Source organism: Gigantopelta aegis, chromosome 4 (genome assembly GCF_016097555.1).
Source record: "Gigantopelta aegis isolate Gae_Host chromosome 4, Gae_host_genome, whole genome shotgun sequence".
Lineage (NCBI taxonomy): Eukaryota > Metazoa > Mollusca > Gastropoda > Neomphalida > Peltospiridae > Gigantopelta > Gigantopelta aegis.
The window spans coordinates 6,144,691-6,162,748 of NC_054702.1; the positions used below are offsets into that span (position 1 = coordinate 6,144,691).

The 18,058-nt window shown below is 38.6% G+C and overlaps 1 protein-coding gene across 2 annotated transcripts in view; it reads left to right on the forward strand.

The window, feature by feature from the left end:
• Positions 1 to 18,058, forward strand: part of LOC121372562 (CD2-associated protein-like) — a 55,579-nt gene that overhangs the window by 28,514 nt on the left and 9,007 nt on the right. The window contains exons 5-12 of one of the 2 annotated variants that reach the window (XM_041498960.1): positions 1,760 to 1,901; positions 3,821 to 3,978; positions 4,771 to 4,903; positions 8,844 to 9,022; positions 10,753 to 11,044; positions 12,533 to 12,751; positions 17,128 to 17,231; positions 17,749 to 17,889. In XM_041498960.1, the coding sequence (XP_041354894.1) occupies positions 1,760 to 1,901; positions 3,821 to 3,978; positions 4,771 to 4,903; positions 8,844 to 9,022; positions 10,753 to 11,044; positions 12,533 to 12,751; positions 17,128 to 17,231; positions 17,749 to 17,889 (1,368 nt within the window). The remainder of the gene's footprint in view (positions 1 to 1,759; positions 1,902 to 3,820; positions 3,979 to 4,770; positions 4,904 to 8,843; positions 9,023 to 10,752; positions 11,045 to 12,532; positions 12,752 to 17,127; positions 17,232 to 17,748; positions 17,890 to 18,058) is intronic. The other variant, XM_041498961.1, reaches the window with a different exon arrangement.

Consider the following 18,058-nt stretch of genomic DNA (forward strand, 5'->3'; position numbering starts at 1 on the left):
TAGACTTTATCAGAGAGGTAAACATAGTCACTTCCAGGTCATAGCCTGTATCAGAGAGGTAAACATAGTCACTTCCAGGTCATAAACTATCAGAGAGGTAAACATAGTCACTTCCATGTGTTACTGTTACACACAGGAGAGGTCATAAACTATCAGAGAGGTAAACATAGTCACTTCCATGTGTTACTGTTACACACAGGAGAGGTCATAAACTTTATCAGAGAGGTACATGTATTGCCTTCCATCTGCTACTGTTTTCACAGGAGATGTCATAGATTATCAGAGAGGTACATGTATTGCCTTCCATCTGCTACTGTTTTCACAGGAGATGTCATAGATTATCAGAGAGGTAAACATAGTCACTTCCAGGTCATAGACTTTATTAGAGGTGAACATAGTCACTTCCAGGTCATAGACTTTATTAGAGGTAAACATAGTCACTTCCATGTGTTACTGTTACACACAGGAGAGGTCATAAACTTTATCAGAGAGGTACATGTATTGCCTTCCATCTGCTACTGTTTTCACAGGAGATGTCATAGATTATCAGAGAGGTAAACATAGTCACTTCCATGTGTTACTGTTACACACAGGAGAGGTCATAAACTTTATCAGAGAGGTACATGTATTGCCTTCCATCTGCTACTGTTTTCACAGGAGATGTCATAGATTATCAGAGAGGTAAACATAGTCACTTCCATGTGTTACTGTTACACACAGGAGATGTCATAGATTATCAGAGAGGTACATGTATTGCCTTCCATCTGCTACTGTTTTCACAGGAGATGTCATAGATTATCAGAGAGGTACATGTATTGCCTTCCATCTGCTACTGTTTTCACAGGAGATGTCATAGATTATCAGAGAGGTAAACATAATTTAGGAACAAGTTTCAATGGAGAAAATTAACTGACTTGAATATTTATTAGATGTTTACAAAGTAAACAATAGGACTATCTATGCTTCAACCAGCCAGTACTTTTAGTTCAAGTCCCAGGTGTGTTCTGAGCTGGCTCTTTCTCTTCCCTGTTGCATGGTTTGATGGTGCCAGTATTCCTTCAAAGTCTCAGATAATCGACACTTGATTATTATCTGTGTTCGCATCTTGCTTTAGTCAAGTTCTTCACCAATACTCCTCAACTGTTTGCAATGAAAGGGACTATCTTCATTTCTACAAGGCAACAATTACATTGATTTTACTTGACTGACAATGACAGGGCAGAATCAGACTGGTCAGTCCGCCTGATCAAGCGAGGCCTACAACAAGTGTCATAGGCACCGCATTTAAGCACTGATAGCAATTGTCATTGCTGGAATATAAATTGCCGGAGGTGGGGAGCATCACCGGCAGCACTTCTGTGCCATTGGTAAAGTTCCTTAACGATGGCAAAATGAAAACACCTGGTATACATTACCAGCCAGTTTATAACATACATGTATGTACATTTGAAGTATGTCTACATACAGCAAAATAACCTTTCAGTTAAATGTTGATTTGCTGAAGAAGTCACTTTTTAAAAATTTGCTGTTGGCAGGCTCGAAATTGCTGTCTAGGTGTCGTGGAAGATAAATTCTTAAGTTTTAGCCTTGCCCTAAGACCACGGGGTGATTTTTATATTGAGAAGAAAAAACCCCTACTGTCTAGCCTTTATGGGTGATTATTACAAGGATTAAGATGGATAGGTTTAACTTGGCCTTATGTAACCTAACGACGTAGTGCAGTTAGCCTGTGTGATAAAAACGTGTGTGTCTGTTGCAGGTTGAAGATGGGTGGTGGGAGGGTTCACTGAACGGAAAGACTGGTGTGTTCCCGTCCAACTTCTGTGAGATGATAGAGGAACCTGAAGAGAGTTCATCTCAACCACCGATAGCCGCTGACAGACCCATTAACTCGGTCACAGGTAAATCTTTTACAGACTCGACACTAGATAAGCCCGTTAACTCGGTCACAGGTAAATCTTTTACAGACTCGACACTAGATAAACCCGTTAACTCAGTCACAGGTAAATCTTTTACAGACTCGACACTAGATAAGCCCGTTAACTTGGTCACAGGTAAATCTTTTACAGACTCGACACTAGATAAGCCCGTTAACTCGGTCACAGGTAAATCTTTAACAGACTCGACACTAGATAAGCCCGTTACCTCGGTCACAGGTAAATCTTTTACAGACTCGACACTAGATAAGCCCGTTAACTCGGTCACAGGTAAATCTTTTACAGACTCGACACTAGATAAACCCGTTACCTCAGTCACAGGTAAATCTTTTACAGACTCCACACTAGATAAACCGGTTATCTCGGTCACAAGTAAATCTTATACAAACTCTACACTAGATAAACGGGTTACCACGGTCACAGGTAAATCTTTTACAGACTCAACACTAGATAAACGGGTTACCACGGTCACAGGTAAATCTTTTACAGACTCAACACTAGATAAACGGGTTACCACGGTCACAGGTAAATCTTTTACAGACTCAACACTAGATAAACGGGTTACTTCGGTCACAGGTAAATCTTTTACAGACTCAACACTAGATAAACGGGTTACTTCGGTCACAGGTAAATCTTTTACAGACTCAACACTAGATAAACGGGTTACCTCGGTCACAGGTAAATCTTTTACAGACTCAACACTAGATAAACGGGTTACTTCGGTCACAGGTAAATCTTTTACAGACTCGACACTAGATAAATGGGTTACCACAGTCACAGGTAAATCTTTTACAGACTCGACACTAGATAAGCCCGTTAACTCAGTCACAGGTAAATCTTTTACAGACTCGACACTAGATAAGCCCGTTAACTCGGTCACAGGTAAATCTTTTACAGACTCGACACTAGATAAACCCGTTACCTCAGTCACAGGTAAATCTTTTACAGACTCAACACTAGATAAACCGGTTATCTCGGTCACAAGTAAATCTTATACAAACTCTACACTAGATAAATGGGTTACCACAGTCACAGGTAAATCTTTTACAGACTCAACACTAGATAAACGGGTTACTTCGGTCACAGGTAAATCTTTTACAGACTCAACACTAGATAAACGGGTTACTTCGGTCACAGGTAAATCTTTTACAGACTCAACACTAGATAAACGGGTTACCTCGGTCACAGGTAAATCTTTTACAGACTCAACACTAGATAAATGGGTTACCTCGGTCACAGGTAAATCTTTTACAGACTCAACACTAGATAAGCCTGTTACCTTGGTCACAGGTAAATCTTTTACAGACTCAGCACTAGATAAACCTGTTAACACAGTCACAGGTAAATCTTTAACAGACTCAACACTAGATAAATCTGTTACCTCAGTCATAGGTAAACCTTTTACAGACTCGACACTAGATAAACCCCTTACCTCAGTCACAGGTAAATCTTTAACAGACACAACACTAGATAAACCGGTTACCTCGGTCACAGGTAAATCTTTTACATAACTTTATGAAACTTAGGGGTAGGATATCAGAGGTGTTAAATGCAACTCCCCCTCTGGTGTTGAAGAAAATCTTTGCATTCAATCCTTGTCAGTGGGCTATTTTTTTTTCCAGGCAGTGCACCATGACTGGTATATTAATGGCTGTGGTATGTGCTGTTCTGTCTGTGGGATGGTGCATATCAAAAATCCCTTGCTACTAATAAAAACATTTAGCATTTTTCCTCTATAAGACTATATGATAAAATTACCAAATGTTTGACATCCAATAACATATGATTAATAAATCGATGTACTCTAGTGATGCCATAAAACAAACGTTAATGTTAATGCTAGTTAATTATGCTCAGTTTTCTGTTGCATTGTTTTTACTCAGGTTCAGCTGAAGAGCCAGCTCCGGAACCAGTCAGTGAAATCAAAGGCAAGAAGGTGATGGGTATCGGCCTCGGTAACATATTTGAAGGAGGACCAATCAAATTGAGGAAGGCAAAGGGTGACATTAAAATAAAGTCGGAAAAACCTACAGAAACAAAGGTATTCTGAATGTTTCTTGCTTGAGAATAACTGTCATTTAACTTGTCATTTTAGAAAATCTGCAGTGGATCTGTTTTAGTATATACAGTGTACCCTCGATTTATTGCCCCCCGATTTAACTCCAACCTCGCATACCGCCAACTTTCTTTAAAGTACCGTTTTCATTCATGTTTATTTCCCTCGATATAACGCCACCCTCGGTATCCGCCATCCACCAACGACGTTTTTGAACGAACTCCATTTAGCCATTATAATTCCCTCGATTTTGCCGCCAATGGTCTGGCAGTACACACTGAATCTGTTTTTGTTTATTGTGTAGCAATTAACGGATGTAAGTGCTAGAATTGTTTAGGCAAGCGCGGTGTTTGTGTCCAGTCAACACTCGGTATAGAAAGAATAGCCGCTATAGTGATCACGTGACAGAGGGGTGCATTAGATTCATTATTTCAATCGCGGATTGTTCTGTCGGGTCTTTGAAGTGCTGGCAACAACGACTCAAGTTTAATTAATAAACAAACTTTAGGTAAGTTTTATTATTATTTTGTTTTTTTGTCAAACTCCTCACCTTTCCCCTGAAAAGGGAGAAGTCACTTCTCCAACTTTTTCAATTCTAGATTAGGGCCTGGTAATCTAGGATCAGGGTCATTGACTTTAAGTATTCACAGTGGTCTTATTTAGTGTGTTAGTTTATTTTGCTGACACAAGTGCCAACATATTTACTGTACCTGTGAAAAAATGTGCATTACTTAAGTATGAAGACTAGTTTTGATTGATTCTGATGTTTGTTGACAGGAAGTGAGCAAGAGGAGTGAACACAGCTCGACCCCGCCACCTATTCCTTCGACCCCAGTCCCACATGCCCCTACCTCATCACACCCCCAGCCGACAGAGCCCGAGGTCGTCAAGAGAGAGGTCAAAGATAAAGGTTTGTTGCATTCTCTTTGTAAAATAGGGGGCGGGATGTAACCCAGTGATAAAGTGCTTGGTTGATGCACAGTCGGTTAGCCCATTGGGCTATTTCTTGCTCTAGCCAGTGTACCACGACTGGTATATCTAAGGCCACGGTATGTGCTATCATATCTACAGAGCTATTTCTTGCTCTAGCCAGTGTACCACGACTGGTATATCTAAGGCCACGGTATGTGCTATCATATCTACAGAGCTATTTCTTGCTCTAGCCAGTGTACCACGACTGGTATATCTAAGGCCACGGTATGTGCTATCATATCTACAGAGCTATTTCTTGCTCTAGACAGTGTACCACGACTGGTATATCTAAGGCCACGGTATGTGCTATCATATCTACAGAGCTATTTCTTGCTCTAGACAGTGTACCACGACTGGTATATCTAAGGCCACGGTATGTGCTATCATATCTACAGAGCTATTTCTTGCTGTAGCCAGTGTACCACGACTGGTATATCTAAGGCCACGGTATGTGCTATCATATCTACAGAGCTATTTCTTGCTGTAGCCAGTGTACCACGACTGGTATATCTAAGGCCACGGTATGTGCTATCATATCTACAGAGCTATTTCTTGCTCTAGCCAGTGTACCACGACTGGTATATCTAAGGCCACGGTATGTGCTATCATATCTACAGAGCTATTTCTTGCTCTAGCCAGTGTACCACGACTGGTATATCAAAGGCCACGGTATGTGCTATCATATCTACAGAGCTATTTCTTGCTCTAGCCAGTGTACCACGACTGGTATATCTAAGGCCACGGTATGTGCTATCATATCTACACAGCTATTTCTTGCTCTAGCCATTGTACCACGACTGGTATATCTAAGGCCATGGTATGTGCTATCATATCTACACAGCTATTTCTTGCTCTAGCCAGTGTACCACGACTGGTATATCTAAGGCCACGGTATGTGCTATCATATCTACAGAGCTATTTCTTGCTCTAGCCAGTGTACCACGACTGGTATATCAAAGGCCACGGTATGTGCTATCATATCTACAGAGCTATTTCTTGCTCTAGCCAGTGCACCACGACTGGTATATCTAAGGCCACGGTATGTGCTATCATATCTACAGAGCTATTTCTTGCTCTAGCCAGTGCACCACGACTGGTATATCTAAGGCCACGGTATGTGCTATCATATCTACAGAGCTATTTCTTGCTCTAGCCAGTGTACCACGACTGGTATATCTAAGGCCACGGTATGTGCTATCATATCTACAGAGCTATTTCTTGCTCTAGCCAGTGCACCACGACTGGTATATCTAAGGCCACGGTATGTGCTATCATATCTACACAGCTATTTCTTGCTCTAGCCAGTGTACCACGACTGGTATATCTAAGGCCACGGTATGTGCTATCATATCTACACAGCTATTTCTTGCTCTAGCCAGTGTACCACGACTGGTATATCTAAGGCCACGGTATGTGCTATCATATCTACACAGCTATTTCTTGCTCTAGCCAGTGTACCACGACTGGTATATCTAAGGCCACGGTATGTGCTATCATATCTACAGAGCTATTTCTTGCTCTAGCCAGTGCACCACGACTGGTATATCTAAGGCCACGGTATGTGCTATCATATCTACAGAGCTATTTCTTGCTCTAGCCAGTGCACCACGACTGGTATATCTAAGGCCACGGTATGTGCTATCATATCTACACAGCTATTTCTTGCTCTAGCCAGTGCACCACGACTGGTATATCTAAGGCCACGGTATGTGCTATCATATCTACAGAGCTATTTCTTGCTCTAGCCAGTGCACCACGACTGGTATATCTAAGGCCACGGTATGTGCTATCATATCTACAGAGCTATTTCTTGCTCTAGCCAGTGTACCACGACTGGTATATCTAAGGCCACGGTATGTGCTATCATATCTACAGAGCTATTTCTTGCTCTAGCCAGTGCACCACGACTGGTATATCTAAGGCCACGGTATGTGCTATCATATCTACAGAGCTATTTCTTGCTCTAGCCAGTGCACCACGACTGGTATATCTAAGGCCACGGTATGTGCTATCATATCTACAGAGCTATTTCTTGCTCTAGCCAGTGCACCACGACTGGTATATCAAAGGCCACGGTATGTGCTATCATATCTACAGAGCTATTTCTTGTTTCAGCCAGTGCACCACAATTGGTATATAATATTAAAGGCTGTGACGTGCTATTCTGTCCATGGGATGGTGCATTTAAAAGATCCCTTACTACTAATGGAATAATATAGTGGGTTTCCTCTCTAAGGCTATATATGTCAAAATTATCAAACGTTTGATAGCCGATCATTAATAAATCAGTGCTCTAGTGGTGTTGTTAAACAAAACAAACTTTCGTTAACTTTATAAAATACTTACAAGTGTTAAGTGTAACTACAGTTTCATTTTAAAATATTAATGATTAAATGGTTTCCCCTTTATAGAATAGACTTTATTGAAGTTCTCAAAAAAGAAAAGTTAATAATTCTTATCCCAGTTTTACCGGCCTCGGTGGCGTCGTGGTTAGGCCATCGGTCTACAGGCTGGTAGGTACTGGGTTCGGATCCCAGTCGAGGCATGAGATTTTTAATCCATATACCGACTCCAAACCCTGAGTGAGTGCTCTGCAAGGCTCAATGAGTAGGTGTAAACCACATGCACTGACCAATGATCCATAACTGGTTCAACAAAGGCCATAGTTTGTGCTATTTTGCCTGTGGGAAGTGCAAATAAAAGATCCCTTGCTGCTAATCGGAAAGAGTAGCCAATGTAGTGGCGACAGCGGGTTTCCTTTCAAACTCTGTGGTCCTTAACCATATGTCTGACACCATATAACCGTAAATAAAATGTGTTGAGTGTGTCGTTAAATAAAACCTTTCTTTCTTTCTTTCTTTCTTTCTCACAGTTTTCTTCATTTCATTCATTTTGTCACCTTGTTCACTCAGTACAAAGTTAAGCTGAATGTGATGAATATGTTTATTATAAAATACGTTTGCCGAAAAGCTAATTGAAAATGTTTTTATGCAATTGCGTTATGTTTGGTGGATGAAATGTGAATCTGAGTCCGTCCCACAGGGAATACCTTTTTTCATGAGCGCTACAAGTTATTTCTTTCTAAGCTGATTGTTTTCTAAATTGGACATAAAAATAGTATTGTTTTGTTATTTCCACAACACTTTTACTTTTCTTATGTCAAACAAAACTGATTTTTTTTTTTTTTTTTAAACATTTTTGTAGGAGGATGGTATGGACCGTAGATATTTTCACATCAAAATTGCTAACAAGTGGTATATTAACAGCCAAGGTTATATTTTGATATTGGGATTGAACTCCTTGTTTGACCCATTGGAATTTTTGTGTTCCAGCGAGTACCCTACACGTGATATATCAAAGGCCATGGTATTTGCTATCCTGTCTGTGTGAAAGAGCATATAAATGATCACTTGCTGCTAATGAAAAAAAAAGTACATTTTCTCTGAAGACTGTTAGAATTACCTAAAATCTTGCTGGATGTAGCCCAGTGGTAAAACACTCGCTTGATGCATAGACGGTCTGGGATCGATCTCTATCAGTGGGTCCATTCTGCCATTTCTAGTCCCAGCCAGTGCACCACGACTGGTATATCAAAGGCAATCTTGCCTGTGGGATAGTGAATATAAAACATACCTTGCTACTAATTAAAAAATATAGCAGTTCTCGTACACCGCAGAGCAACCCGACGAGCTGTCACTGGAGACTGGGCAGGTGTTTAAAATTCTTGACATAAATAAACCAAGTTGTACTTCATTATAGGTGATAAGGCGATAGTGCGATTCTCGTACACCGCAGAGCAACCCGACGAGCTGTCACTGGAGACTGGACAGGTGGTTAACATTCTTGACATAAATAAACCAAGTTGTACTTCATTATAGGTGATATGGCGATAGTGCGATTCTCGTACACCGCAGAGCAACCCGACGAGCTGTCACTGGAGACTGGGCAGGTGGTTAACATCCTCGACATGAAGCTAGAGGATGACGGCTGGTGGAAAGGAGAACTTGGTGGCAAAGTCGGAGTCTTCCCCGATAACTTTGTCGAACTTATTGTCGAGGTTTGTCTCCCGCCATCGTTTATTTGAACTTGTTGTTGAAGTTTGTCTACCCTGATAACTGGCCCCATCTCCGTCTGTCTGTTTCTGTGTGTGTGTCTCTGTCTGTTTGTCTGCCTTCCTCTCTCTCTCTCTCTCTCTCTCTCTCTCTCTCTCTCTCTCTCTCTCTCTCTCTCTCTCTCTCTCTCTCTCTCTCTCTCTCTCACACTTTCTCTCTCACACTTTCTCTCTCTCTCTCTCTCTCTCTCTCTCTCTCTCTCTCTCTGTGTGTGTGTGTGTGTGTGTCTGTCTGTCTGAACTTTGCTAAAGGGTTGGGACATAGCCTAGTGGTAAAATGTTTACCTCGTGCAGTTGGTCTGGGATCGATCCCCATCAGTGGGTCCATTAGGCTATTTCTCATTCCAGCCAGTGCACCACGACTGGTATATACAAGGCCGTGGTATGTGTTATCCTTTCTGTGGGACAGTGCATATGAAAGATCCTTGCTACTAATGGAAACACGCAGCAGGTTTCCTCTCTAACTCTATCAACATTACCAAATGTTTGACATCTAATAGCCAATGATTAATAAATCAATGTGCTCTAGTGATGTCTTTAACAAAAAACAAAACAACTGCTAAATGTATTGTAAATGTTTGTATTTCTTGTTAACTTTCTGGAACTTCTTGGTGATGTTTTCTCCCCCATTCCTTTTTAACTCAAGCTGTTAAGAATTTTAAATTTTCGTTACCAATTTATGGGTGACACAAAAATAAATTCAAGCAACCCATTTCTGTTTTGCATAGGCCCTTACGTCTATATAAATAATGTCCTCAATTTGCAAACAAAAAATAGGTTATGCAGAATTAGATTTGGCCTATAACAGCTTTACTACTTAATAAATATGTTTTAATTTCCGCTGGTTCCTGTGTTTGTATGTGATTGAAAGGTTTCCAGAGTTAGTTTCCGTCAAATTGATCTGAATTGACTGAAAAGTTAAATAATCTTTAAAAAATTTGAAAACCAATTTAGATTGAAGTGTATAACAAGGACAGCTTCAGTGTATGCTGATGGAAAGAAGTGAGAGATCAGACAGATATTAACAGTAATTAGTGAGTTCAACCAAACCCCTCGATCCACAGTGTCAGAAGTTGACCATGTGAGTGGAAATCTGTTCAACACTACTGACCATTGTACAAATTTGTATGACATTACTACACTGGTACTAAATTAAATTGGGTCTTCAATTCCATGTGTTCTCTTATTTCATTACAGCAGTATATATTAATTTTTAAATACATACATGTAATAGACTAAATTAACACACACAGTTTATACTTTTTCTCTGCTATGGTTGGGCCGAGACATAGCCCAGTGGTAAAGCGCTCGCTTGATCCACGGTCGGTTTGGGATTGTCCCTGTCATTGGGCCCATGGCACTATTTTTTGCTTCAGCCAGTGCATGACGACTGGTATATCAAAGACCGTGGTATGTGCTATCCTGTCTGGGATGGTGCATATAAAAGATCCCTTGCTGCTAATTGAAAAGAGTAGCCCATAAAGTGATGACAGTGGGTTTCCTTTCTATATATCTGTGTGGTCCTTAACCATATGTCCGATGCCATATAACCGTAAATAAAATATGTTGAGTGCGTCATTAAATAAACTATTTACTTCCTTCTGATATGGTTATAAAATACAGAAGTCTATAAAAATATTGCTCTCTTCAATTCTTTTTTTTTTTTTTTTGAATAGCCTAAGCCCAAACGACCTTTACCTCCTGTGAACACAAGCACGAAGCCGGCCCCCACTCCAGGCCATAAACCGGTCAGTGCAAACCACAAAGGAGGAATTTACCCCAAAGTACCAGACAAAGTGCCTGTTGCTGCCGCCGTGACAAATGAAAGCAAGAAACCTGATTTGCTACAGGAAACAAAACATGAAGTAAAACATGAACTGAAACATGAACTGAAACACGAGCTAAAGCATGAAACTAAATTCGAACCAAAACTGGAATCTGTTCATGGTATGAAGAAAGAATCTGCTGGTACGAGTTTTTATTTTGTTTGTTTGTTGTTTTTATTTCTGCTACGGGCTTGCAGGTGAAGTTCAGCAGCTGCTTCATAATTACATTAACTTTCTCCTTCATTTTCTAGTAACGTATATTAAAAAAAACACGTAATATGTCTAGTGTAAAGAACATACATGTAGTAATATATTTTTAAAAAGGAATGGTAATATATCAAAAGAAAACAACTAATATATCAAAAGAAAACAACTAAGATATCAAAAGAATATACTGTGAAATGTTTTAAAACCAGATCACGTGGGAACCTAATAATTATCCGATTTAGAAGGATCATTTGTTAACAGAGTTGCATTTTAGAATTTAGACATTTTTGAACCGTGAACTTGGCACGTTTTGACAAGATTACGGTTTGTTGAGGGTCCGGTTTAGACAGGTTTCACTGTAGTAATTATATCAGAAAGAAAAGAACATGGTAACGTCATTTTCCATGATTTGCATATTAGGACTTCTCATTGATTTTCATCTATTTTCCTAAATGTTGCAGATAATTTAAAAAATGTTTTTTATTAATATATATTCATATTGTGTTGAGGCTTGGAGCAACAAGTTTACTTGGCTTTGTAATAACACGCAGCTACTGAATATTTCCTGCACTCTTTATATCTTCATCTTATTCATGAACATCATTTCTTTTAATCTTAGTCTCTTTCTTTTTTCATGTACCAAAAATCAAAAACCAACTACATGTAACTCGCAAATAAGAAGGATCTGTTTACGGTTATTTATTTAGAACCAATAGAACCAGTAAGGTAAAAAGTAAAATGATCTCGCATAAGACATCACATTTACCAGGAAGTGATTTGATGAAAATCTTAAATTAGTATTTAATACCTACATGTAAATGCAAAATATGTTTATTTTATGGATTGTTGGTATTTGAAAAAAGTTCTACCACTGTTCATCCACTTCAGAACTATTTTAATTGCTGATACAACCTTTAATACATTTAAATGTTTTATGTGTCGGTCTGTTTTTGATTTTATTTCGTATCATTAGTTCTCTCTACGGTTCTTGATGGGCTTCTTTAACTACAATATTCTACTGTTTTATAGACCTATAATTTGTATAATTAATATCCATAGAGTACATCTAGTGTAACATCTTTCAAGTAATTAAGGTGTGAGGTATATTAATAGATAACAGGGTGAGTTAATACTTAATATTTAGTCCTAATTTACATCCGTAACCTGACAGATATTGTTCACCTGTTAACCTAAATTTCATAGTAGACATTTACTGGCATACATGGGCAACACCATGCTATTTGACATTTAAAAAAAAAAAAAAAATTAAAAAATCTATTATTGATATTTAAAAAAAAAAAAAAAATTGCTGTAAATTGTCTGAGAGAATGAAAGGTTGCAGCATTTTGAGACGGCAAGTATTATAGGTGGGAGGTTCTGTATGTTGATGGCTGTTGAAGTCTTTGGTGCTCACCTATTGCAGAGTTTGTATCGACGAACGCAGTGACTAGTAAAAAGGGTGGACCCCCTCCAGTGAGCAAAAAACCTCCATCGGTCAAACAGGAATCGACCAAACGAAGCAGTCACTCTAGGCCAGACTCTAGAGAGGCTCTGTCTTCGAAAGACGTTAAAATGAAGGAAACAAAACATTTGGAGAAAGACAGCCGGTCGGAAGACGAAAACTTGGTGGATACGGATGAGGGTAATTGTTGTTGAGCCTTGTTGTAAATCCCTCCACTGCGGTTCGCCTGCGATGTGGCAGCCTGTTTGAAAGCCGCGATTCGGCTCTTTGAAAGACTGGTGAACACATGGTTGGGTCGGCGGATGTACTGCCATGACTAGTGCATGTCAGTTGTGTTATCACCGGCTGTTTTTATACATAATTAGTTTGTGTGTGTCATTTTTCTGCTTGTTTGCGTTTTAGTTTGAAAACAATTCTGTTCAGCTTTAAGCTATTTATTCAGTTTAGCATGCTGAGATGTTCGTCATCTATGTGTTTAATTTGCATACCACAACAGTTAACATTGTTGGTGTCTTTTTCAAGTGCTGAGATAAACCTCTGAATTAGGGAGGAGCCAACATTGATAAATGTGTAATGAGGCATTGGATTTGGGGATATTGTTTTTTAGTATTCAACCAAGAATCATTAACATTATTTAATATTGATATTTGGGGATTCTCTCTAATAATCTTAAGTTTCCGACCTACAATCTAGGATTCGCTGAAGCATGGAATCATACTAAATTTGGTGGCCTATAGTAGACATCATAAATTGTAATTACAGACGAGTATCGGTGAGGTACATGATACTACGCACATTATGAGTTTGATGAAAAGTAGGTCGTGGTGACCTATTTATGGCATGCGACCCCCAGCCATCCCAAGTTGTACTTGCATGCAAGGTTTGATGATTCTATTTGAATTGATAAGGACAAGCTTGGACAAGGATATCCTTTAATATGCAATAATGTTATGAAAAGTAGGTCAAAGTGACCTAGTTATGATGCAGGACACACCGCCATCCCAAGTTGTACATGCATGCAAGGTTTGATGATCCTATATGAATTGATGAGAAAGATATAGAGTGGACAAGGATTTCCTTTATTATGCAGTGACCTAGTTATGGTACACGACACACTGCCATTCTAAGTTCTACTTGAATGCAAGGTTTGATGATTGCTGTTTTGGTCGTGTTCCTTTTTTAAAAGTCTAGAGATGTACCTCATTTATGATCATTGATGCCAATGTCTGCTCTGAGGTTCGTTCTGGGAGAAATGGTAATGATTATAGTTCTTGACAAGCGGACAGATCTAGACAGCATGGTTCTGGTCTTCAGCATTTATTGATGCTCCAAGACACTAGTATCTTTCGGAAGTGATGAGTAAAATGTTAAGATGGCTCATGAGTTGGAAACAAAAGAATTGGAAGACCTTGTTTAACTGGCAGAGGTCACTTGTGTGACTTGTTGAGAGTTTTTATGATATATTGTGCATTAGCAGTGAGCAAATTTTTAATTACTAAAAATGGTAAGTATTGTGGTAATTATTGATGTTATTTGTTAATAGTTTGTATTCCCAGCTGTCTGGAACAGTTTACAAGTGTGAAGGATCAGTTGATGATAGTTAATCTTCACTAGTGACCTACATGTAGTGCCTGTCGATTAAGTTGGCAATGTAGACTGAGATAATGTCTTTATTACAGCTTATTGATGGTAGCAGGCGACCGGGGTTTCCTTCTCTTACTGAGATACGTTTTGTAATGTTACCGGTATATAAGCAGTAGTGTGAAGACTAATTGTTTTGGAAATTTTAAAGTACTAAAGAATGAAACATCATGTTATGCATTTTAGGTTTTGTCGACTCTTTTTTGAAATCCAGAATTAGTTTTTATTCTAGTGTAGTACATAGTCACTCACGTTTTGTAGGTCAGGATTCCAGTCTTTTCCTTGAGTTTATTAATTGCCACTCTTCTTTTGCATGCTGGTGAATATCTCTTTATGCATGTACTTTATGCATGTAACAATCCAGCTGAAAACCGATCTTACTGATGAACTCTGTTAATGGATCTTAGTAAAACTAATGTTATCCGTGGTCAGGTGCAGCACTGTGGTAGAACACTCACCCTAGGTGTGATGAGTCACAGGATCAATTGGCCTAGATGGTCTCTGGTTTTTCCCAGCCCAACCAATGTCCCACAACTTCACTTCAACGTTCCCTGGCTTACTGACTTAACAGATATGTTTTATTTATATATGGCTAGATTGCTCCTAATTTCTTTAAATCATTTTGATAGAGAACTCATTTTTATTTTTTGTTTCTAAATTTAATTGTTGTAATAATTTTACTAAAAACATTTATTCCAAATTCTAGACTTTGGAACTTGCCTGGACCGTTGAGGATAGGGGCACATAAAAAGGTAGTAATTTAATGGCAGGAGTCTTGTTCCAACCAGTGCACCACAACTGGTAAAAGGCCGTGGTATGTGCTTTCCTGTCATTAGGAAAGTGCATATAAAAGATCCCTTGTTGAAATGTGGCAGGTTTCTGCTGATGACTATAAGTCAGAATTATCAAATGTTTGACATCCGATAGCTGATGATTGATTAATCAATGAGCTCTAGTGGTGTTGTTAAACAAAACAAACTTTTAACTTTATTGGTAGGAGTAGCCTATGTTGCAGTAATAGATTTCATCTTGCCACCCAAAGTGGAAATACTCTGTAACCATATGTTAGACTGCAAATAGCCATCATTTAAAATGTACTGAGGTTGTTCAGTTCATTTCAATTTAAGGGGCAGAACGTAGCCCAGTGGTAAAGTGCTTGCTTGATGCACGGTCGGTCTGGGATCAATCCCCTTCGGTTGGCCGATTGGGCTATTTCTCTCTCTAGCCAGTGCACCAAGACTGGTAGATCAAAGGCAGTGGTATGTGCTATCCTGTCTATTGGATGGTGCGTATAAAAGATCCCTTGCTACTAATGGTAAAATGTAGCGAGTTTCCTTTCTTAGACTATATGTTAAAATACCAAATGTTTGACATCCAATAGCCGATGATTAATAAATCAGTGTGCTCTAGTGGTGTCATTAAACAAAACAAACTTTTTTACTTTCATTTCAATTTCTTTACTGTATGTAAACACATTCACACCCTTTGGCATATTATTCTTCCGTTGAATAAATCAAAATGCCTAAACTACATAAGTCTGCCAGCAGCTAATACATGTTGATGACTGTTCACAACAAGATGTTACCTCCACACAACACTGCATTGGCTGATACCACATACAGAAAATGAGATCTCGAAGACAGAGTAACCAATAAAATTGGGTTTTAGTTGCATTGTTTGTTACACTGACATGCTTCTAGGTTCTGTTTGTAGTAGTATCTGATAACATTTGTAGCATTATATACATGTTATATCATTAGTATTTAAAAACAAATCGTAATTTTAGTTTTGGATAATTTGTCATTATTTGCAAATGTATTATTATTATTATAATATTGTTAGTTGATTATGATTATACGTATGATTATGATATCATTAGTATTTGAAAATGTATTATTGTAATATTATTTAGTTTGGCATCATTGGTTTGATGACAAATCTACACGATGTGTCATTCTTTATGTGAGACATTCCATCGCCATATATTCCTTACTTCCCTAACAGATGTGCAAACAGATTTAATCAAGGTATGAGAGGTCCGTGAATAAAGGTGCAGGGGAAAGTAGGGTCATGGGGTGGGGGGGTGGGGGATAGAGAGACTCACTGACTAACTGACTGATGGATGGACAGAGGGGGAGGGAGGAAGAGAGTGAGATAAAAAGAAAGGGAAATAGATATAGGTTTTGTTTTTTCCGAATTTACCACTTAGCTGTGAAAAAATTCTTTAATATGAACTCAAACAGAATAACATATATCAGGTCCTTTAATATATCCATTGTTGATATCATTGATTGGAATGGGCAAAATTCAATAGGTCAACAATGTCAGGTCGATCATGTCACCAATCACACTCGAAGCGAGTAATCTACAGCTACTGAGTGACATCCCTCGCCATGACAACATGATATCTCATCATTATGTTCTTAAAATTAGTTTTCTACCAATGGAGATTCTACTTTGTGCATGCTTTTGTAAGCATGTCCCTGTTTACTTGTTTACTTAACCTCTTAATTACCCCACAGTAAAACTGGGGTGTATTAATATGATCTGCTAATAACCTAGTCAGTACAACATGTATTATGTTGATTTGTATCATACTTACATATGACATGGCTGATAAAAATCGCTGAGTATTATCATTAACTTAATGACTGTTAACTGTCTATATATCACCTGATAAATATTAACCAATCACTGAGTACCTATATGTGTCAGAATTTTTGAGAGACCTATTTCTTTTAATCTGCTTTACATTGTTTGTACATCACATCTAACCACAGTGATAGCATAATTTTATATTGAATATGGACATTGTGGAAGACCCAAGCATTGGTTTATTAGTAAGTTGTTTATTTTGACTGCCATCTGCAGTGCCATGCTGACTGGTTTTTCTTATTTTTCTTTAACTCTTGTAGATTTGGATAATCTGGAGACATCAGGAAATAAACTTGTCCATCTCACGGCCATGCGGCCTAAGGCTCCAAAGAAACGACCACCATCATTTTTTGTAACTCCAGGCGTACGTTGAGACTTAAATTAGAAGTTTTAATTTTGTCTTGTTCGACTGAATGTAGCTTTAGCCATATTTTTTATAGGAAATCTTTATTTTTCTGTGTGTTAGATTGAAGTTTCCATTTCACAAATTGTCATCTCAAGTTTAAATTGAGAGAATGTATTTTGTATTATATTTTGCAAAGTGCTGTTAATAACCTTTTAGTTTATTGTATCTTTGTTTGGGCTTTTTAGAGGGGGGGGGGGGAGAAAAGATTTTGACATTTTCATTGTTTCGAAACAATTGTTTTCCATTGATTTTTCGAGTTGGGTTTATATTATTTAAAAGATTTTTTCTGGGTTATCCCTGTTTGGGGACAGGTTTTTGCAACAGATTCTGTGAATGAATGAATGAATGTATGATAAATATATAAATAAATAAATAAAAATAAAAAGCTAGTTAATTAGCTGTAATCTGACCAACAGATTATGGTGTTAAAGTGTGCAGCTAGAGTGTGGTTTTCATGTGTGTATTGTTTGTTTAGGAGTCTGATGCCCTCAGTCCAGAAGATCAACCGACACCCAATATACCCGACCTGGCTCCTCATTCACACCACAACAAACATGAAACGGAAAAACCTGTTCTTCCAGTACATCATGGGAAACACATGAAAGATGCTAAACATGTAAGTAATAACTTGCAGACTTGGTTATCAGAAGCCCTGGATGTGAAAGGGGAGCTGATGATACATTGCCCAACTGTCAGTTGAAAATCAGGTTAATAGATAGGTACCCCGCCCTTTACATCCAGCCTGACTCGATGTCATTTTCAGAGGCCTATGCTTTAATTATATG